The 23,128-nt window shown below is 40.3% G+C and overlaps 1 protein-coding gene across 1 annotated transcript; it reads right to left on the bottom strand.

The window, feature by feature from the left end:
* Positions 1 to 13,918: 13,918 nt before the first annotated feature.
* Positions 13,919 to 18,197, bottom strand: LOC104452290 (laccase-14). Its single transcript, XM_039314186.1, is given in 8 exon segments — positions 13,919 to 14,227; positions 14,347 to 14,699; positions 14,807 to 15,395; positions 15,531 to 15,656; positions 16,004 to 16,180; positions 16,183 to 16,247; positions 16,840 to 16,991; positions 18,023 to 18,197. Coding segments are annotated over 8 exon segments (1,698 nt in total). The 5' UTR covers positions 18,125 to 18,197; the 3' UTR covers positions 13,919 to 14,093.
* Between the last annotated feature and the right edge of the window lie 4,931 nt (positions 18,198 to 23,128).

Raw genomic sequence — 23,128 nt, 5'->3', positions numbered from 1 at the left:
GTTATTGGCATATGTTTTCTGTAGAACTTCTTCCTTATGGTAACCTTCAAAGGTTTTCTGAGGAAAAGAACCTTTTCGAATGGGTGGCAATTGAGCTTGATAGGAACAATAAGCTGTATCTTTCAGCTGCTTCTAATACACAAACGCAACTCTTCCTAACTTTTTGCATATCTTCAGACCCTTTCACCAATGAGGATAAGGAAACAGAGGAATATTGATCATACCACAGGCAGCTCATGCAAGCCGAGAGGTGCAGTCATAAGAGACGGCAGGGTGCTCCTTTGCAGCTTCAGCTGTCAAAGAAGGAATACCCTGGAAATAACCCCATATACATCCCTTCTGTAATTCTTCTACGCGCAACAGAGAAGCAATAAAAGAAGTTGGAAAGTTGAAGTACCTTGTGCCAATGTCTCCCAGGAAAGAGAGAGAATGGGCTGACAATTACGCGAGTAACCCCTGGAGAACACATGAATCGAATGCATCCTTTCTTGATGGCTCTGCCAGCTCCTGATTAATAGAATGGAATGAGCTAATGCGCGCAATTTCTCATGCCTGGGTTCACCTCAGAAACGTAAGGACACCAATGGAAGCTTTGGTAATACAAGCACTACAACCAAAATCTTACATGCCTTTCCCAATGGATCAGACAAATTGAAGACAAAGTAACCAAACTGAGTAATTTTGAAGCCTGAAATTGTTAAAGACTACATTCATTCATCTAAAAGATTTAAAGCCAAGACTCTTTGCCTAATGCATATCAGAGGACCATCTTTCTTAGTACGGACAAGGCACGTGAAGAAATGAACCACGAGTTGCAAAATTTCAAGCAGTAAATAGTGAACATCATGTTATAGGATCATGTTTTCATGAACAGAAAACTGCAACAGATGAAAAAACAAAGCAAACACAGGCGAATAAGCAAAACTCAGGCAGATACAAGTCCATCATCTACAAATTATAAATCAAAAGAGATGAATGCCGGGTTCATCATGTCGTCAACCTGGATAGATCTTTTCCCAGTACACGGATACAATTTATTAGAGAACCAAAGTTACGAATAAAGAACTGACCACCCACGAATGTAAGAATGTTTTATCTTTATCCACAGAAAGAACTATCCAGCTCGTGAAGAGACGGAGCAACATAATTGCTTCTAAATCCACTTACAGCAAATCGATATTCTAATAACTCTTCAGTTCCATCGCAAAGAACAAAAAGTTGTCAACATGTAGCAGAATTTACTACTTAAACTCAATAACTAATGTCAGAAAAGAAATTTTTACCATGTGAGCAGGCTCCACAATTGGGTACCCAGTTTTATCTCGAAACATGGCCACGAACTCATCTGGAAATGCGGTTAAGACCCTATTGTAACATTATCAGAGATAAGCAGAGAAACTAACAGACCCAATTAAGAATTTGAAAGCAAGACAGAATCCAAATTTTTCACTCACTAAGCAAGAGATTTGATTCTCTACGCCTCTACCCATGGTCCACAATGATGAGACCATTTCTTTCACTAATCCTAAAAGGCTTTGGTCCAAATACCCCATTTTCAGCCTTTAAGCATGAAAATGGACCTCCCTACAATCTTAAAGGCCTCCAGGCCGTCGATTTGATTGGCTATTCTATGTCAAAACCACAATGGCCATCGATTTTTTACCATTTTTCTTGGGAAAGAGGAGGTTAAGAGTAGCAAACATTATTTCCTATAAGATTGTCATATTGCCTTGTTCCTCTAGTTGGATTATATTGAACTCTGCTGTTACATTAAGCATTTATTTAGTCAAAACCTTGCTATTTTTACTCCTTTTCTTTTCCTATTTATTAAAAATTGTAAGAGCATGTTGTCTGGAATTTGGATATATTCAATGACAAGGCATGTTGGATTTCATAGTTTGATTGTTGTCTAGTGTCAACGACATGTTGGTTATTTGTCTGTGGCATTTGTACAATCATTTATTGTCATATTCAATACTTGCTCTCTCCGAGGGCTACATCAAATGGAAATTTGCTGCAGAACTTATTTCATGTGATTTTGCATTTTCAATTTCACTACTTATCTTAATTTTGCATATGAGTTGAGTTCTTGAAAAACTCTTAGCTTAACACAGGAACAAAGGAAGGCATTTAGAGGGTTTTCTTGTATGAGTAGATCCTAAGTAATATATTTGGCAAAGGGAAAACCATACAAATTACTTTTAAAGTTCACTTGGACCATTAGGTTAGTGCTTAAGGATCTTCATACTACCAGCACAAATGCGTAATAGATGTAGAGAAGACCTAAGTTAGCACCATCTGACACCCTCCACTATATTCATTAAAGATGCTACTTTTCAAAGGATTACGGAGATTGAGATCTTGAAAAAATATGACATTGTACAACAAGGCATGAGGACTCCCTATGATGTTTATAGCCAATTGACTTAGTGAGGAAAAGTTCAGTTGTAATGCCATCACACCCTCACACTGTCTCCTCATTATGAAGGGTGCTGCTTGTGTGCTTTTCCTTGAACCAACTAGTGAATTTGTTTCCCTTAATATTTGCATGTGTTAAATCATGTCCCGACTTGTCTCTATAAGTCATTCATTTGACTAGATAAATGTGGCATTGGTTGTTGCACATGTCTTTAGGTGTCCTAAGTGCTAGAAGTTTTCATTATTTTCCCAAATGTAGTGGTAAATTTAGAAACTTCATAGCAGTAATTTTCTGTGAGCTCTATTTCCTTTTAATCTAAACGAGGGTTGTAAAAATTTGAGGGATTATTTTGTATAAAATTTTGGATCGTGTTTACCTCTATATTTTTTGGAACTCTTGTCTCATATAATTCCAGGAAGATTTTGTTAAGATTTCTAAAAATCAAAAGGATTGGTCTTTTGTGCATTAATGTAGCTTTGTTCCATTTAGCAATTTGATATAAGAATCCTTGAAGGCTGTATTAGAATTTGGTAAGCATGTTCTTTTTTTTGGCACAATGGGACTTTTTTCTAGGATTTAGCATTTGTTCTTCTAATGCTAAATGGATCTTTGAAATTGATGCTAACTTATTTCCATTACATTCCTCGCCAATGGTGAATTCATGGGCGATTGTATTCATTTATTAACAGTCTTGTTTCATGTTGTGCTTACCCTCTTTTAATATAGAACAATTCAAGGGGTGTAATAGCCGGAGATAGTGGTTTTAATTACCTTTTGTTGGCACTTTTTTAAGATACGTAAAAAATGTTCTGTTTAAGAAAACTCAATTGATTACGGTGCCTCCACATTTTGCTGAGTTCATCTCTATTAAAATATGCGATAGGGGTCACTCTTACACAATTGGTTGTAAATATATTATTTTCACCATTGTGAATTTTTGTTTTCGTAGGCCTTGCAGTATGGGCGGGATAACCTTGATGAGGTTTGCCGGCTGAGCGGAAGCCTGGGCAGAAGTCCATGAAGCCAGCCCCCAACTCAGCAAAGAGTACTTTGCTATCATATAGGAGCAGATCCTTGGTTTGTGATGCAAGCCTAGGGTAGGCTTTCTCAAACAATAGGATCGGGAGAGTGACTCGTGCACGGGAAATAGGACCGACAGAAATTTCAGCACTGCGCAAACTCAGGAGAACAGTCGTATCTTTGTTGATACAGATCGGATCGACCTGATTCCAAAACCAAATGAACAAAGACTTCTGGATCTACAATTTCTCTGTTTTGGGTTTTCTGAAATAAGCATTGTAGGGTAGTCGAAATTGGGTTGGAAATAACGAACAGAATAGGAAAAGATAGAAACTTCGTTGGTTGCTCTTCTAGGCCTCCAAGGAAGTTGAGGGGGCACCGATTCTTCTAGATCAATGACTGCAACTCTTCAAGGATGCAGATTTCGAAAGCTCCAACTCTTCAAGGACGGAGTGAAAACTCTTCTAGGTTTTCAAGGGTATGAACTCTACAAGGTTCATGATACTTGCTTCAAGCAAAGCTTTTCATTCATCAAAAGTTGTTCGTCTTCTACCAAAAATTGGATGGCTTATATCGTCAAAGAAATAAAGACAGAGCATTAAACTAGGAGAAATAAAGATAGAACATTAAAACTAGGAGAAATAATAAAAACATAACGTCTTCATGGCTCCCAAGGTGTCTTTCCAGCTTCCGAGATGGACTCAAGATGTCGTTATGGCTTCTCGGTTTCGTCGAGCTTTAATGCGGGCCGATCTTCTTGGCCGAGAGAGCTGGTCTTCAATGTGGGCTGCATCAGTTTGCCTTGTTTGGAGATGTGAAAGAGTTTGTATCTTTATTCTTTTGTTTTTTTGTTGCATATTTTTCTGTCGAAATGAGTTTCAAGCTTGCATTTGTTGGGGAATGATTGCAATTGGACTAGACGATTTCCATCTCCACTGCACTGCACAATTGATTAGAGTCAAATACCTCAGCTAGAAAACAAAAGATTATTTGTTCATGTGATCGATCAGTGTGCACATGGTCTTTGCTTTTGCCTGATATACCTTCAAATGGTTCCATTTCACATGATTGTCTTGTGCACAGAATATAACATCAATAAGCTCAAGGTTTGTTTTAGAAATGTGGCTATCCGATCCCAATATTCCTTAGATGTACATTGTTAGTACCATTGATTGATACAACGGAGTAGAAACTCAGGGCCACTTTTCATTCTTGCTTTCTCACAAACGGTCCTACAAGTTGTGCGTGGCCCTTACAATCGGATCATTGCGCGCTTGAGTCAAATGATAACTCATGACCGAGTATTACTGGCCGCAGGGGCCTTTGAATTGGGCCTCTGGCCCAGGTCATGACAGCATGTCAATTTCACATTTTTATTGAAAATTGTTTGATATACCACTTTCATAGTCAGCTAAGCCAGACCCATACATGAGGTCATTTGGAAGTAAGGATATTATTAAGCGAAAATTCCAAATAAAATTTACCCTCATCTTCTAAAAAGAAGGGGTCTAAAATAGAATTTGTTCTCAAGATCTAAAGTTTCTTCATTTTCTCAAATAAAAGTGTAAAGTAGTTATATCAATTTCAAAAAACGACTTGATATTTTAATTGATCAAGAGTATTTACTTTTTTGGTTTTCTCTTTATTTTTTCGTCGATAGTCGAGACCAACCACAGACAATGCCTGGAGAGGGTTGGACAAGAGTCGCCCTTGCTCAATCTCACGAGAGCCACCCTCGCCCTAGGTGAGGCTGCCCTCCCCAAATATAGACAATGGTTGCCTCGATAGTAGCTAGCCAGGCCTAGGGGTGTGCAAAATACCTAAGGGTGTGCAAAATACCCGGGAACCGCCCGGAACCGGACCGGAATCGCCCGGAACCGGCTGTTCTTGAGGGAACTAGTCCAATTCCCGGTTCCAATTTTTTGGAACCGATGGGTACCGGTCCGGTTCCCGGTTCCATAGGCGGATCCACCCACCTAGACCGGATCGAAACCTTTTAATATTAAAAAAAAATTACTAAAAGAAACCCTAGATTAGATCTCATTTCCTCACTTCCTTCGTCTTCGGTTTCTCTCTCTCTCTCTTTGTCTCTTTCTTGCTTCCTCCTAATCCTATCCCCATTTCGATTCCTCCTCGACACCGCCGCCGCCACTGCTCCTCCGCCGCTGTTGTTCGCCCCCTCACGTCAGCCGCCACCTGCCACAGTCGCGGAAAATTGTTCCACAACCGTTCTATGTTGAAAACCCAACCATAGACCTCCTCTCCTCCTTCCCAACTCATAGACCCAACCCTTTTATGTTGAAAACCAAAATTGTTTCGTGTCAAGATCGGTTCCATGGATCCACTCGGGAATCGGACCCGACCAGCGGTCCGGTTCTCGAGTGGATCCTGGTTCCAATTTTTCGGAACCGGTCCTTAGAGGGCGGTTCTTAGTTCTAGGTTGGGAACCGCCCACCCAGACCATGCACACCCCTAGCCAGGCCGTCCTTGTCAGATCTGGGTGAGGATCACTTCACCAAGGGTCGATAAGGACTTGTAGGCTCTCGCCCAACAACTAGCAAGGGTCGCCAAGCCCTCGTCGGCGATCACTACAAAAAAAAAAATTAAAAATTAAAATTATCTTTTGATGAAAAAACCCTTGACTGATCAAAATATTTATTCCGCCAATAACCGACGAGATCATCTCCTCATTTAAAAGTTTCGTGATCACTTGGGGCTCCTTTTTTTTTTTTTTTGGTCAAAAGCGATATTTGCATTCATGAAATACGATAACTACAAGAGTTCGATGGGTGGTGTTCAGCACACATAATTTCCGATAGTGCAAGAGGAGGTGCGAATCGCCAATTGGGAGGAAGGGATTGTGTTACGTGGAGCTTCGCAATGAGATCCGCGCGTTGTTGGCGTCCGGATACGTAGGTAAGCGACGTCCCTTTGGCTGAGAGGAGAAGACTTCGCATTTGTCTACTATGGGCTTCACATTCCATGGAGGTTCGGGTTTGACCCATTATACTTTCTTGTCTTTGTTAAACTATCGGTTTCACATTCCACTTCAACTGGATGTACTTGCACGAACTCTTCGCGCCCACGTTCGTTGCTGTCTTGACTTCAAAAACTCCAACCCACTCAATATAGCTAGGGTTTCGATCGTATGGGGAGGATGCTCGTACCTTTTGCGCGAAGCCATCAATGAAGTTCCCCTCTTCATCCCGCAAGACCCCTGCTACCGATCCTGCCGATTCGCCGTTCACCCAGGAGCCGTCGACGTTTAATTTCATCTTCCCATCCTTTGGCGGTCTCCACTTTCTTTGTAAGATCTGGTTTTTGGCTTCTTCATCCTCTGTTTTTTGTTGCCATCTACTGAAGTTCTGGAGAAATGCTTGCGCGAGGTCCACTATGGTGTTCGGATTCAGCTTCTGTGCTCTGAAGATGGCGTTGTTTCGGGCTTTCCACACCAACCACAGGACCGTGGCCACCAGCTCTCCCTCAGGTAAGGCTCGGTTACCTGCAAAACTTTCCAACCGCCATTTGTCAAACCGGGTTATGAGATTAGGTGTGCAAGTAAGATTTATCCGTGGATCTATCCATATATTCTTTGTCCATTTGCAGAGGAGGAATAAGTGTTCGGTGGTTTCTGGATACGTGTTGCAGAGCGAGCAAAGTGGGTCAGGTAACACCTTCCGTTTGTAGAGATTCTCCCTTGTCGGGATTGCATTATGGCAAATACTCCATATAAAGATGCGCATCTTTGGGGGGATAGCTAGTTTCCATATCTTAGTCCATAATGTTCGGGGAGGTTGAAAGGATGTTGTTGCTCTGTTCTGTTCTGCTGTTGTTGCTTGAACACATGCTTTATTATATCCACTTTTAACCGTGTATCTCCCCGTTCGGTTACCCTTCCACACTAGGGTGTCTTCCTTCGCATTCGGGCTTAATGGGAGAGATAGAATTTCGTTTGCCACTCTGTCATCAAATAGATTCAGCACCTCAGTTTCTTTCCATCCCCTGTTTTCATCATCTATAAGTTCAGCCACCATTCTAGGATCATCTTTGTTTGCCGGGCCACCAATCACTCCAAATTCCAGCCATTTATCTTCTCGTATCTTAATTTGCTGGCCATCACCTACCCTCCATTGAACCTCCGTTTCAATAGTATCTCTTCCCACCATAATGCTTTGCCATCCCCATGATGGACGTTGCCCTTTGCCTGCTTTCCACATATCTCCATTTGGGAAATAAACTCCTTTAAATATTCTGCTCCATAAGGCTGTAGGACATTGAGCAAGCCTCCAAGCTTGTTTTCCCAACATGGCCTTATTAAAGTTTAGTAGGTCTCGAAATCCTAAATCCCCCTCATCCTTCCGCACTTTCAATTCTTCCCACTTTTTCCAGTGCAACCCCCTGCTTGTATCATTTCTTTTCCACCAAAAAGAGGAGATTCTTCTTTCAATAGCTTTACATATAGAAACGGGAACTTTGAAGATCGACATGGCATATTGAGGAAGTGTTTGTACAACACTTTTGATGAGCGTTTCTTTTCCCGCTTTAGACAAGAGTTTCTCTTTCCACCCCTCCATTTTCATGTTTACTCTCGCTAAGATCCAGTCAAACATCTCTTTCTTTGAACAACCCCAGTCCGTTGGAATGCCAAGATACTTCCCTGTTTTATCCATAATCGGGACTCGGAGTTCATATGCCATATTTCTTTTCAGATTCAGAGGACAGCCATTACTAAAACTTACCCCCGATTTGTTGAGGTTGATTGCTTGACCCGTAGCATAACAATACTGATTGAGGACAGCAGCTAGATTTTGGCATTCTGAGATAGTCCCATCCAAAAAGAAGATAGAATCATCTGCAAAAAGGAGGTGTGATAGGGTAGGACAATGCGAGTTTAATGTTATGCCTTTTAAGCTCCCATCTGCCATTGCCTTTTGTATCAGCCATGATAAAACATTCGAAACTAATATAAACAGATAAGGTGAGAGAGGATCTCCTTGCCTTAATCCCCTGGATGGTTTAAAGTAATTCATAGGCTCCCCATTTACTTTCACACTAAAAGTGACTGTTGATACACATTGCATGATCAGCCCTACCCATCTTGCATCAAAGCCTAATGTCAGCAAACATTCACTCAGAAAATCCCACTCCACCCTGTCGTATGCTTTTTGCATGTCTAATTTCAGAATGGCTTGAAACTTCTTCTTTCTCTTCTTGATTCTTAGCTGATGAATAACTTCTTGAACTATCAGAATATTGTCTTGTATTTGCCTCCCTTGCACAAAAGCACTTTGTTCAGGAGTAATAAGTTCTGGTAGCCATCTCTTCAGCCTGTTTGCCATCACTTTAGCTATGATTTTATAGCTGAAATTACATAGACTAATAGGTCTATACTGAGTTATACTTTCAGGATTCTTGACCTTTGGTATGAGGGAAATGTGAGTTTGGTTTAGGATGGGATCGATAGTACCTGTCTCAAAGAATTTCTGCACTAGCTGAAAAACTCCTTGCTGTAGAACCTCCCAATAATGTTGATAAAATTGTCCGTTTAACCCATCAGGCCCTGGAGCTTTGAGTGCGCCCAATTGGAAGACTGCCTTTTCTACTTCTTCCATTGTTACAGCTGCCATTAGAGATGTGTTCATTTCCTCATTGACTGGATTGGGGCATTGATTGAGTACTGGCTGGAAATCCCTCCTGCCCACGGTTTCATAAAGTGTTTGATAAAACTCGCTAATGTGTTGCTTAAGCATTTTTGGCTCCCTGCACCACGTATCATCATTTATCTTCAGCATTGTGATTCTGTTTCGCTGTCTTCTTTGCACTGTTGTGGCGTGAAAATACTTTGTGTTTTTGTCTCCCCATTTTAGCCACTCTATGCGCGCCCGAAGCCCCCAGTACTTTTCCTCCTGTTTCCATAGAGCTTCAATTTGATCCACAATCTGCTGATATTCCTTCTTGCTGTGATTTTGAGGGTGCCTATTAGTAAGTTCTGTTAATCTGCTCTTTAGCTCTCGGATGCGGATGGCTGCATTTTGAAATTTGGTTTTGCTCCATTTTGCTAGTTCTTTGGAGACTTCTTGCACTTTGTCTGAAAAGGTTCTGTCATTGAATGGGTTGCTATCCCATGTTTGTTCTATTAGCTCCTTACATTCTGCTTCGTCCGTCCAGTATGCTTCAAACCTGAACTGTTTTTTCCTTTTCTGACTTTCTGGTTGCAGCACTATTAAAAGTGGGCTGTGATCCGAGCCAACAGCTGGGAGAGCTTGCACTTCCGCATTTGGAAAGGCCACCCGCCAGTCCATGGTACATATAGCTCGATCTAGTCTTTTTTTCACCAAATCCTCTCATGCTCTTTTATTTGCCCAAGTATAGGCACATCCTTTACTTTCCATATCCATTAAGCCACAGTCATTCAAAAGGTCCCGAAATGCTTCCATACGATTATAATCTGCTGCCTTTCTTCCTGCCTTCTCCCATGCATATAAAACTTCATTAAAATCCCCCATGCATATCCATAGCAGAGTGTTCTGTGTGTGAATTTGCCTGACTTTGTGCCATAAATGTATCCTCTCCCCATAGTTGGTAGGAGCATAGATAAAAGTGATTCGCATAAGACACCCACCAGTCTTGTCAAGGCATTCGACATCTATGACCGATTTATTGTTGGATTTCAGTTTAACTTCCACCTCGTCACTCCACATAAGTGCTAGACCTCCTCCAATGCCCTCCGGATTCTCTATGATGCTGTTTTGAAACTTTAGACGCTTTACCACACCCTCTACCATCGACTCCTTGTTCTTTGTTTCCATTAAAAAGATCAGTATAGGCCTTTCAAGAGCAACTAATGCTCTAAGCTCTTGGAACGTCAGGGGGTTGCCCAGCCCCTGACAGTTCCAGCTTATTATTTTCATGATGTCTGCGGTGGCTTATTGGGGCTAGCCACCAACGCCCATTCCTTTCCTTCCTTGACTATCTGAACCGGTGTTTCCAGCAGCTCCATATCATCAATGAGTAGAATGGCATTTTCTGCTGTTCTTTTCTGTTTCTTGGGTTTATGGGTCTTCAAATTTTTTTTACTCATGCCTTCCTCCATCTAAAAATGAACTTTAAGAGGGTCAATACTCATAATTTGCTTCCCTTTATCTTTTTTTCCTTGGTCCACAGCCGTATCTTCAATCAGATAATTATAAGGGTGACAATATGCCCTTTTCTTGTTGCGATTAGTAATTACCCGTTTCTCTGGGATGATTCTCACCTCTTGTTCCTTTTCCGTTTCTGTGACAGGCGTCTCAGGAATGACTTCTTCAGATTCAGAATTTTTCTCTATGTTGCCATAAAAAGCTTCCCAATATGGGCTGTGGTCGCGTATTTCTGTCTTTAGCCAAGGTCCGTATTTTCCGACCTTATTCTCTGCCCATTTAGTCTGTTCATAGGGAATTTCCTCACAATTTGTAGCATAATGACCGATTCCCCACATGAGTAACGTAATGAGGTAATCGTTCATACTTAAAATCCACCCATAACTTCTTAGTCCCTATATCCAGTATGGCCCCTGATTTCAAAGGTAAGTTCAGGTCCAATTCTACCCTCACCTTTCCTGCTTTACTTGGACCATTTCCTTTTGCCTCCATCTGTATTTCCACCACACGTCCCACTCTCTCAGCCAAGTTAGCCACCACATCCTCTCTAAACCATCCTGGAGGTATTCCTCCCATATGTATCCAGAAATCACAACAAGAATAATCATAACAATGCTCTGAGATCTCTGGTTTGCATTGTTTTAGTACTAGAAGGTTGCTTGCAAAGGACCATGGACCTGTGTTAAGAATTCTATCTTTCTCTTCCTCAGATTGAAATGTGAAAGAGAATAAACCTGGCTCTTTTTGTTGGCAAATAACTGTGTCTGCCTTCCATGCCTTCTTCATAGTGGTGGTAAAGGCTGGAAAGTTCACATTAGGTCTGGAAAATAGCTTGCCAAACAGAGTAAGATTACATTCCTTTCTTTTGATAAGCGGGATTTCTGTGGAGACCTCCACGACATCACTAGCAGCCCAAAGATCGCCTAATCTGTTACATAGAGCAGCTAATCGTAAGTCATTCTCAGTCTCACCTTCCATTCTCCTATTTGCAGGTTGTCTGGCTGCCCTTGTTCGTTCTTAGTCTGAGTTTGCGTTGCTCCCGGTCTTGATTTGAGGAGCTTTTGTTGGCGCGGCCTTAACAGGACACCGATTTCATCAATCTCAAGTGCCGATGAAGCTTAGAGGTTGAGAGTGGGGTTTGCTGCTGGGTATTTGTGATTCTGAGTGTCGGTTTGGGAAGGGATTGAAGGGAACTCTACTGAATCTAGGTTTACGAAAATGAAAAGCAAGAAAGGGGACTTAGACAGAAGGAGTGAAGATGTTGATTCTATCGGCTGAACTTGAGAAATCGTGGAGAAATTGGAAATGTAGAAAAGAAAGGGTTTGTGATCGTTTTTGGGTTTTTGGTGTTTGAGAATGGGATTTCGGAAAAGGAAAAATTATAGTTCGGGGATTATCTCACCAGATCGAAGCGTACTCAAGGCCAGCGAGGGTGAGCATCTACTCCAGCATCATGGGGGTAGCCAAGAGCAATTTGCGCCAACTGCCATTGGAAGGAAAGAGGAAGCTCTGCCCTAATGGTAGAGAGAAGCTCTCAACGAGAGAGGAAAAGATTTTACTCGCATATGGGGGCTCCTATTGAGTGGCATAGTCTTTTTGGAAATTTTCCTCAAAATACTGTCGTAACAAGGATCTTCCGTGCACGTTATGCAGAGCCACGCATGGTACGGGAAAGGGGCTCCAGATCACTAGGTACGGCCACATGCATGTTGACCTCTTGGTCTGTGAGCAACGCTACTCGATGGATAGGTACATATCAACAATATTGCGTCATTAACACTGAGATAAAATCACTGAAAATAGTAAAAAGTGCATATTAACGCATTTTCGATATTGAAAAAAGGACATGTTTCAAGAAAGCAACACGCTTGGAATGAAAATGTTTATATCAGTAGGACTTTAATTTTTTCAACCGAAAATTAAGTGATTTGAAAAATATCTTTTAAAAATAATTATTTGTATCGCTTGAAATAATTAAATAATAACATATGTTTTTATTATCAACAAAAATTTATGTTTAATTTTTTTATGGAGGATAAGAGTATTTTTAGTTTATTTATTTCCGTAAGCGACAATTGTTTATTTTAGTAAACAAATTTTATCTAAATTGACGGAATCAAAAGTTTAGAACTAAATCTATTGCAATATAATAGGTTTAGAATTTTTTTGGACAATTTTTTGCCTTTATGGAGGTGGCAAATTGATACTTTGTTTTGTAGTTCTTATGATTTGGTTTTGGCAGCCTAATGCTAGTGTTTAGTGGACTCCGTTTTGAGCTCGTTCGTAATGAAATCTTCTATCTACCACCAAAAAAAGAGCGAAATAAAATAAATAAATAAAAGAGGAAAACGTTGTTCAAATTACTATGATCTCATAATAAAGGTGTCTTATTTAATTAATTATGCTAAGACTGTCTAACCTCGTTGCAACCCGTGATAAATTTACACTCCATTAGCTTCCGTTATATTTTACGTTAAATTATTGAGTTAGATAACACTTGACAATTAACAAATATACTAGTTTGGAGGTTTTCGTGGTATTAATCCAATTTAATGGAAATTAACAGAAAGTTAATTTGTTATAAATATACTAGTTTGAAGTTTTGTGTAGTCAAAAAATTAGTTTAAAGTAAATTTATTACATGTGTATTACTTTAGAGTTTTTAAAGTCAAAAAATTAATTTTAAATAAATTTTAAATAAATCAGTTTGAATTTTCATGATATCAACCCTTATTTGATTATCGGGCGGTTGTCCATACCAAATGCAGCTCAAACTATGTCGGAATCAGCCCTGCCCATGGGTTGTTGAGGGTCAACTGAAATGGAAGAAAAGGCTCGGAATGGATTTAGAAGTCATCGTGTGAGCCACGTGCAGTGAGAATCTCATGTATGGTAACGAGGGTGTTCTCGATCTAGTGATTATCATGAGGAATTTAAAAGTGCTAGAAATTAGGCGAAACTAATTTGAGTCAAGAAAATCTCATCAATTGAAGAGTTGGCTCTACAGTTATCAAATTTCACAATTATGAGGTGTTGTATTTAAGCAACTATCAATTCCTAAGAAAATTCAATTAATGTATAAGGATCTCAATATGCAAATTCAAATTCATGTGAGATTTTGTGGGACCACTACAAACTATTCTAAGAGCTTAAGCTACTAAACAACAGTGTAGTTCATTATATAATATTCTAACACTCTCCATCACATTTATAAGCATGGACGTATTTATTAGGAAGGCACATTAGGCCTAGAAAAATTTGTACTCTGGACCTCCTACTTTGATATGAAATTCTATAACACCACTACCAATTGTAATAAAAATTTAAGCATTTAGGCGAAAGCATAGTTTATTATTTAATATTCTGACACATTATAAGGAGGAGAACACCCTCTTAACCATATTGTACGCAGGACAAAGCTTAATAGGGATTAAAATTTACGGAAAATCTACTAGTGCGTTAATAAAAATATTAAATGGAGGTACAAAATGACAATATATTTCCTTAAATGGGGACTAGTGACATGGAGGCATATAATGAGGCGGCGGCCGCATGCGGGTCACTGCGGTGTTGCCGTTCTTCACGATGAGCACGGTGTCCATCCCCCAGGTCGTATGTCTTTCCAAATGACAGTGTTGGAACCATACACCTGCGAATTCAATTCCTCACGTTATAGCCCCACCAATCGGCACGAACAGATTACGTTGATGCTGAAAAATACAAGACGGAGATATTATGAATAGTGCTATGAAATGATCGTGCGCTTACCAGGATTGTCGGCGACGAATCTAATCGTGAGCCATCCATTCTTAGGAACTCCGAACGTGTTCACCTCGGGCGGGTCGACTAGGTTATACGTCTTTGGATCGCTTTTTTTGTCGAAATTCCCCCATCCCATCCCGACCACGTAGAAGCTGTAGCCGTGCTGATGCATCGGATGGTTCTCGGGGGCGCCAAGGTTGGTCCCTTGGAATATGATTTCAACGGCGGCGCCATGCTTTATCATCTTCACCGCTGTATCCAGACATGGGGCCAGCGAAATGTTCTCGACATCTCCTGTGAAATTGAAGAAGTACGGTGGTCTGTCCGGGAAGGTAGCATTGTAAACTCCAGGCAAGCTCCTGCTCGATAATCCAATACAATAATTATCAACTAATCACAAGAAAGATGGTTGGGTAGTTATTCTCAAAAGACAAGCACAATTAGCCCTAATCAAGTTAGTCAATACCAGTAGTAGGCTTCAAGTATGTCGATCTTTGGTGTCTGGAAACTTATGTTGTTCAAGCTTGCGGCTAGTCTATTCCCATTTGGTCCTGCACACGATGCATTAGGGCAGTATATCTGATTCACGGAGACGGTAATGAAAATCCTCTTGTCAATCTTCCTTGGGACGTTGACCGGATGAGCTCGGCTTGCCAGGCTCCGGAGCCGGGCCGTGAAGTTCATGGCGGCGTACTTGTCATTGAAGGCGGGTAGCGCCGGAAAAAAAGGCGACGGCGGGGGTGTGTAGTTGCCTCTGTATTGAAGAATCGCCGTGGTTGTGGTGTTGTCAAATGGGGCCGTGGTATCGGCAAATGGGCTTCCGGCCATGTAATAGTGGCTCGGCTCCTGGTCCGCCGTCACTAGGACATTCATCGTCTGCCCTGGGGTGATCATAATGTAGCTAGTCTTTATGGGCTTCAAGTATGCAGCGTCCATCCCAACGACAGTGAGACTGTGGTTTGCGATCCCGAAAAACATCTCTTCATTCATCACGGCGTTAGTTATTCGAAGGAGATATCTCTTGCCATAATCAACCATTAGACGATAAGTGCTATCTACAGATTAAGAAAAGGCCTAGCTATGTAAATCCATGTGCAGTTACTGTGAAATTAGCAACTACATTTGTTACTCTTGAGGAATGGAACAAGGTCGACAATCCTTGGAGAAATCAATCGAAAATATTTTCTTACTACTTGAACAATTGTAGAGATCTCCAGGTTGGCCATTGATTGTGAAAGCATCCGATGTATTAGGATCCCCACCAGTTACGAGGGCCTCCTCGATTATGGCCATGACATCGCCTTTGAACCATGATGCTGCCAACATTCATTGATTGTAAAGGTGTTACGTTTTTGCCATTGCATCAAAGAAAAAATCAAAAGAAAGTGAAACTTGAATGAGGTGTCTTGCTTGGTGGGTCCTCGATGTATTTCCGGATCACTGAACGTCCGTTTCTATCGACCAATAAACTAAACCTTCTATCGATAATTTGCTCAAGAATCAATTGTTGTACAAAAAAGTTAAGTTTAGGGGGCCCAAATGAAAGTGTGTCCCAAAGTACTATGACTATCTACTCGTGGCTAAAACCTAGATTTGACTGTTTTACCTCTGTGGTAGGGATAGACGAAGTCATGAAAGAGAGATCAAGGTAAAAGGGGTATACCAAGAACTATGGTATCTTCAGCATGAGGCTTGGGATACGGATAAGAGGTACCAATAGCTGGCAAAATGATGATGGCCCCGTGGATGCTAGCTCGTGACCAATCACTGTGGGCATGCCACCACAACGTTCCTTCTTCGGTCGTAAATTTGATTTCCTGCAGAAAGCTAGTTCCCGGGGGATAGGGCACTGCGTGATGTTTTCCGGTCCATCCGACCACGGATTCCTCGGTTCCCTGACTCCATGCCTGGAAATCAAAGTTAGAGAAAAGCAACCTTTCACACTGGTAAATCCACCCATTTGTAGTCACAGTTAGCACTTAACCAGGTTTAATTCGATAGTCATTATCTGTTTGTTTTTCCTTATGGGGAGTCTCGGTGGATGATCTATAGAAAACCATTGATCAAGCCAATTTAGGTGGACATCAAAGCTCCATTTCGAGAATACACGATATCATCTTTACTGATGGTCAATAAAAATACTACTGAGTGCACTAGATGCATGTACGCTCATTATGGCCGAACCCTCAAAGCAAGTTTTGGCACAGGATAAGCAAGCGCCCGGCCTTTCTATGTAGTGAAACGACTGTGAAAACTGGAGACGAGAAAACAATGACAAGAGACGAGAAACCGCTTTATGGGCTAATGTTAAAATCGAGCTCGAAGTACTAAAGTCTGGTCGCGGGATCTTAACAAAGAGGACAGAGAAGAAACAGGTAAAAAGCGATTGTGCCATCCATGATCAACCGGTTTGACTATCCAAGAGAAAAATGCCGTGAATGGTTCTTTGTGTGATTGATTCCTAGATTGGTAGAATCAAATGAATCGATTGTCGCGTACCAATGAATGGTGATGCCGTATTTGCCATGGTTATGAACATTGACGAAGGCAGTGTCTCCCTTGTGTACTCGAATCTCCGGCCCAGGAAAGCTGCCATTGACTGTCAACATGCTCTTCGTGCTACACAGCCTCGTAAAGTTGGCCTCCTTCAGCTACGTGTTTTCATCCCACAGAGCAACGATTAGGGTCTAAAGACATTGCGGATATCGACTTATACGTCTGCAAATGAATCCGAACTACTCCACATTCGAACCTCTTTCCCTACTATTTTCATTACTCCATGAAAAATATGATTTCAGTTTTATCAGGAACCAAACTTAGAACAACAAATTGGACAGAAAGTGGCGGTTCTTTTTTCTTTTATGAAAATTATTCATTTCCCTTTTTCAGCAACATGGGTTTTCATATAAGTTGACTATTTGAGATTGAAAGGCACTATGGAAGAAAAAATGTCCATTTGGATTCCAAGTTGGGCTTTGCCTTATCCCCATATTTGTATTCAGAGATTTTTTTTTTTTTTTTCTGGTCAGTTGTATTAAGAGATTAAACTGAATACTTTACTAATATTATAAATAATATTGGTTAGTATAGTATCGAATAGATTGTTTTTATTACCCCAACCACATGTTGATAATCCTAGCCCTAGGTTCGCCAATTAAAGAGTCTTTAATACGGGGGTAAAACTTCTGGAAATTTTGGCATAATAGCTGCTCTAAATGCATATTTGAGACATTATCTTGGACATCATTCATAAAGTTAAAACTTAAGATACTGAAACAGTTTACAAAAAAACATAACCCTGTAATCCTTGGATATAAACATGAAAATACAAAATCCGTTTGAAAAGCGATGTGACAAACTAGAAACGGGTTTTTAAGCCAGGGAGTAGTATCCGATCACACAATGACACCACGTCAAGTCTCTTTCTCAATCAACTTAGTGAATCAATCATCAACATTGTCCTGTTTGAATATGGCACGTGTACTTCCAGCGTTCGGATTAGTCAAGTAGATTACAATTGTCTAGACACACTATCTCCACAAAAATCACATTTTATCAAAAAAGAAATCATCTTTATATAAAAGAGCTCTGAAAAAATAAATGCGGTATCTCCTGACGGTTATTATCGAGGCTAAAAAAATGTTAATAAAATCTAAAAGAAAGGTGAGAGATAGAGTCTTACGACGAAATCATAATAGTGGACCTTGCCTTGAGCGATGCAGAGGAGCTCTCTACTTACAAGAACCAAGCAAAGTAACATCATAATACTCTTCTGCGACCCCATTTCAGTTTTGTTTCTTTTCCTTCTCGACTCAAGTGTGATGGAGGTCCTCTCTCTCGCTCTCGGGACTTCGATGTCGAAGCCATTCGAGTCATTGTGTATTTATAGTGCTCTTTTTCTCTATTTCAAAGCAATCTTTGTACCCGGAAGAATGTGGGAGAAGAGGAGTGCAGCTACGTTACAGTTTGCGGGACCCATTAACCTCTTTTTGAATCGACAAAGGTCCGTATAGGAAGAATTATTCTTTATCCTCTTACTTGGTACAAGTTCTACTCAAGCCTGCTTCCATGTGGTAGCATTGATTGTGTCATAATCCCGATTGATTAGTTACAAATCGAATTTGATATACATGGACAAATATCACCTGCGAAACCTTATAATTTCTGGTACTGACACCCCCCTTGTGTCCTGGCCATGATGTGTCTGCATAACCATAGCCAATCGCACCTATTAAGGAGCCGGGTCTACCAGAGCAAATGGATAGAATACTGATCAACCTGTAATGTGTTGCCGGATAACATGTGGACTAATGTAAATATCTGTGATTTTGCAAGCTTCACATCACTGGGCTGTTGGAGGTAAGGATGGAAGGGAATGAGCTTTTCCAATAGTTAATATGTAGTGACCCGATCTTACGAGAGTGGGGAGTAATCGCCAAGGTCAAAAGGTCTAAACAAGGTGCGGTTCCTAATAGGCTTTTAGGATGGTGAAGGGGGCAAGAATGAACCGTATACACTGAATGAGAGAAAGCAATTCCAGGATATTTATGTGAAAAATGAAATTAATTAACGTCGGTGTCTTTTAACATAATGGCGAGTTTTGCTTTGGAAAGTGTTTGCTTGTACGCCAAAGGACAATATCATGAGGCTCGAAATGGGATAGGTCAAAACGGATGGTACCTCGAGTGAATTAATTTAGGAATGTCACAATATGGTATCAAAGCAAGACTCTCTCCAATAAGTTTATGGTTTGAAGACAAACCACATGGAAGCTAATAGACCTATAACCGACGAGGGCATGGAGTGATCGTCAAGGTCAAAGGACCTGGATAAGAAGCGGCTCTTGGCAAGATTCTAGGATGATGAAGGGGGTACGAATGAAACATACTATACATCGAAACAATGAAAGCAATTGTATACTATATATAGAAACAATGAAAGCAATTGTGAATTGTGTGTGTGTGTGTGTGTGTGTGTGTGTGTGTGTGTGTGTGTGTGTCAAGCAATTCTAGAAGATGTGTGTGTGTGTGTGTGAACTAGAATAAACTTACAGATGCGCCTTTTGATATAATAGCAAACTTTACTAAGGAACTCCAAAATTGAGCATGCTTAGGCTCAAGCACTACAAGGATGGATGACATCCTAGAAAATTGCTTGCCTATACACGCAAAACAAAACCGTAAGGCTCATAATGGAAGGGGTTAAAGTAGACAATACTTCGAGTAAGTTAATCTAGGGAATATCTGAAGCTTTATAGTCATTTTGTAAGTCAGTAAGTTCAATTTAGTCGATTTGTAATTGAGGTAGCATTTTCCTCGATTTTGATGTTGTTTCATGCTTATTTGATAGGATTGCAAGTTCAATTATTCAAGTAATCTTCGTAGTTTGGTTTTAGGTATATCAAGGTAAGTAATGCTATCTCTTCTTTTACTTTGTGCACTCATATTTCAAAAGTAATATGGATTAAATACATAATGAGTTATGAAATTGTATTTTTGTCACATAAAAATTTGGATCTAGCATTTACTATTTAATGATCTTGTAACAACTTGGTCCAATGATAGTGGGAAGTGCTTTCCTAGGTTTGAGGTTCTAGACAAAAAACGGCTCTTGGCAAACTTCTAGGATGGTAAAAGGAGCAGAAATGAATGGAATTATATATCGAATAAGGGGAACGCGAGTCCGGAAAATATATGTGAAAATTAGAATAAACTCACGGAAGCATTTTTTGACGTAACGACAAGTTTTGCTATGAAACTCCATAGTTAAGCATGCTTAGGCTAGAAAACTATTAAGATAGGTGATCTCCTAGGAAAGTTTTTGATTGTGTGCCAAATGAAAAAATTGTGAAGCTTGAAGTGGGATGGGACAAAGCAGACAATACGTGAGACAAAAGCAAAAGTACATCCTAATTGCCAAAAGTTGGCATGAAGGAATATTTAAATGGTATTAAATTAATTAATTATTATGTTAATTATTTACCCAAATCAACAGCAAAATAACATTATTTTTGCATTTGTCTAGACACGTTAACATGCAAAACAACATCGTTTTGCACTTGCCTCGTCGAAAAATAGCCACGTCAGCATTTTGACGTGATTTTTTTGCCGTTGCTACTTAACTGATCCATTTTGTTCCGATTTTGGCACTTAAGTGTCACTTTTCTAAGTTTGGGCACTTAAGTGTCACTTTCCTAACTTCGGGCGCTTAAGTGTCATTTTCCTAATTTTGGACATTTAAGTATCCTCCCATGCCAAATTTTGACACTTCAAATGTCCAACACTCTCAAATGAAAAATGTCTTAATATCTAAAGTTTCATGCAAATAGCTTTGAGCATCTATTTTGGAAGAGAGTTTTGTTAGCATGTAGGAGTAGTTTTCTTAGTAAGTAAGCTCGGTTTGACCAATCTGTAATTGATGTAGCATTTTACTGATGTTGTTTCTCATTTATTTGATAAGATTGCAAATTTGATAGTTTGAGTTACCTTCCTAGTTTGGTTTTAGGCGTTTTTAGGTAGATGGTGATATATTTTCTTCGAGTTCAAAAGTGATATGGATTAAATATAATATTTGTAATGAAATTGCATTTTTGTTGCATAAAAGTCTCACTCGAACATTTGCTACATTTTAGTATTCTTGTAACAATCTAGTCGGACGAAAGCGGGAGTGGTTGTTGGGACCCAAAGGTTTGGACAAGAAGTAGGTTATGGCAGGCTTTTAGGATGGCAAATGGGCCAGAAATGAACCGAACTGTACACCAAATGAGAGGATGGTGATTTGGGGATATATGTGAAAATTATTATTAACTCATGGAAATACTTTTTAACGTAATGACAAGCTTTGCCTTAGAACCACAAAGTTAAGCATGTTCAAGCTAAAACATTATTAAAATGGGTGACTTTTTGAGAAAATACCTATATGTTAAAAGACAAAACCGTAAGATTCAAAATGAAACAAGTCAAAGCGGAATAGTATCTCGAAATGAGTTAATTTAGATATGTCCCGTGATAAAATTGTCCCTGGACATTACGCAAGAGAACGTTCTGTCTGATGTTCTTATAGAGGCAAAGAGAGATTCCACTGGGGCCTTAATGATTTTCAAGATGACTGCAAGATTTTGTCAAGCTTAAGCGTGCTCTCAATCCATTATCTACTCCTTAGGTAGCTAGGTAGCTAGGCAGGTTCCTCTCAAGCATGAGGACGCGATAAGCTTTCTCGGGGAAAGACGCATTGTGCGGTTTTATGTGGTCAGAATAGTGGTCGTTCACATCAGGTTGTGCCTTTGGTCTTCTCTATATGGACTTGTCAATTCTTTTCAAAAGAATCATGGCATGAGATATACCAGTCCCTACAACCCACTGGTAAATACTTGTGAAAAGAAAATGTCGTGATTCCGGCCAAGTTCGAAAGTGATTTAGCGTGATAGTATGCATGCGCGGTTGAATTCCATCAAAAGTCATCAACCATACGTGGCTCGTGCAATTTAATTTTCTGCGCGGGTGATGTGAAGAGGATACAAATGAACGTCGTTTCATTGAGAAATTGAGCTGGTTTTGCTATCCCCAGTAGGCTAACCTACTCTTGGTATTGATTTGGATCATTGATTCACGAATGTTACCATAATTAGTAATTCCTCAAGTGCATAGAAGAATATGGAGGGAAATTTATTCAAGCACGGACTCGTGCGAACTCGATGGCGTTTCACTTGATCCTGATTGTCACTCGTTCCACTTGCCGAAGGAATTCCTCACACGGTTTTGTGTGGTCAGAATAGTGGTCGTTCATATCAGGTTGTGCCTTTGGTCTTCTCTATATGGACTTGTCAATTCTTTTCAAAAGAATCATGGCATGAGATATACCGGTCCCTACAACCCACTGGTAAAATGTCGTGATTCCGGCCAAGTTCGAAAGTGATTTAGCGTGATGGTATGCATGCGCGGTTGAATTCCATCAAAAGTCATCAACCATACGTGGCTCGTGCAATTTAATTTTCCGTGAGGGTGATGTGAAGAGGATACAAATGAACGTCATATCATTGAGAAATTGAGCTGGTTTTGCTATACCCAGTAGGCTAACCTACTCTTGGTATTGATTTGGATCATTGATTCACGAATTTTACCATAATTAGTAATTCCTCAAGTGCATAGAAGAATGTGGAGGGAATTTTATCCAAGCACGGACTCGTGCGAAGTTGATGGCGTTTCACTTGATCCTGATTGTCACTCATTCCACTTGCCGAAGGAATTCCTCACACGGATGTGTTTAACACATGTTCATCAGCTGTTGATTAAGGAAACCTCGCCTTAATTCTATGCACCCTTAATTTCCATTGTTGGGTTGACTATGAAGCCGAAAACGATAAGCGGGTTACTTGATCAGATTGAAGTTAGACAGAGAAGCAACAACTCGGAATCAAACTTTTGGACCTTCAAGAACTCTTGCGAACACAAAAGCAATTGGAAGGAGATGACACGAAAGAGATTACCAATTAATGACGTAAAAGAACTGTCAGTCGTATGCCATTTGAATACAGTAAACTACGCAAGACTGATGTCGTGTTAACCGCTGATATGAAATTCACGTGCTTCTTTTAAAGCTGGGAGACCATTTGGGCCCCCGAAATCGAAGCCGTCGCGTGCACAACAGATTGAACGAGAGGGCACCACTACTGCACTTGCCGACTTCGCATAATTAAATGCTGGATCGGGACATCATATGACCTAGTTTTTCGGTATAAACTAATGTCAGCTTTTGGCCCGTGATGACCTGTTTCCTCTTTAACGAAACA

The sequence above is a fragment of the Eucalyptus grandis genome, chromosome 6 (genome assembly GCF_016545825.1).
Source record: "Eucalyptus grandis isolate ANBG69807.140 chromosome 6, ASM1654582v1, whole genome shotgun sequence".
Classification (NCBI taxonomy): Eukaryota; Viridiplantae; Streptophyta; class Magnoliopsida; order Myrtales; family Myrtaceae; genus Eucalyptus; species Eucalyptus grandis.
This window is presented reverse-complemented; position numbering and strand designations above follow the sequence as displayed.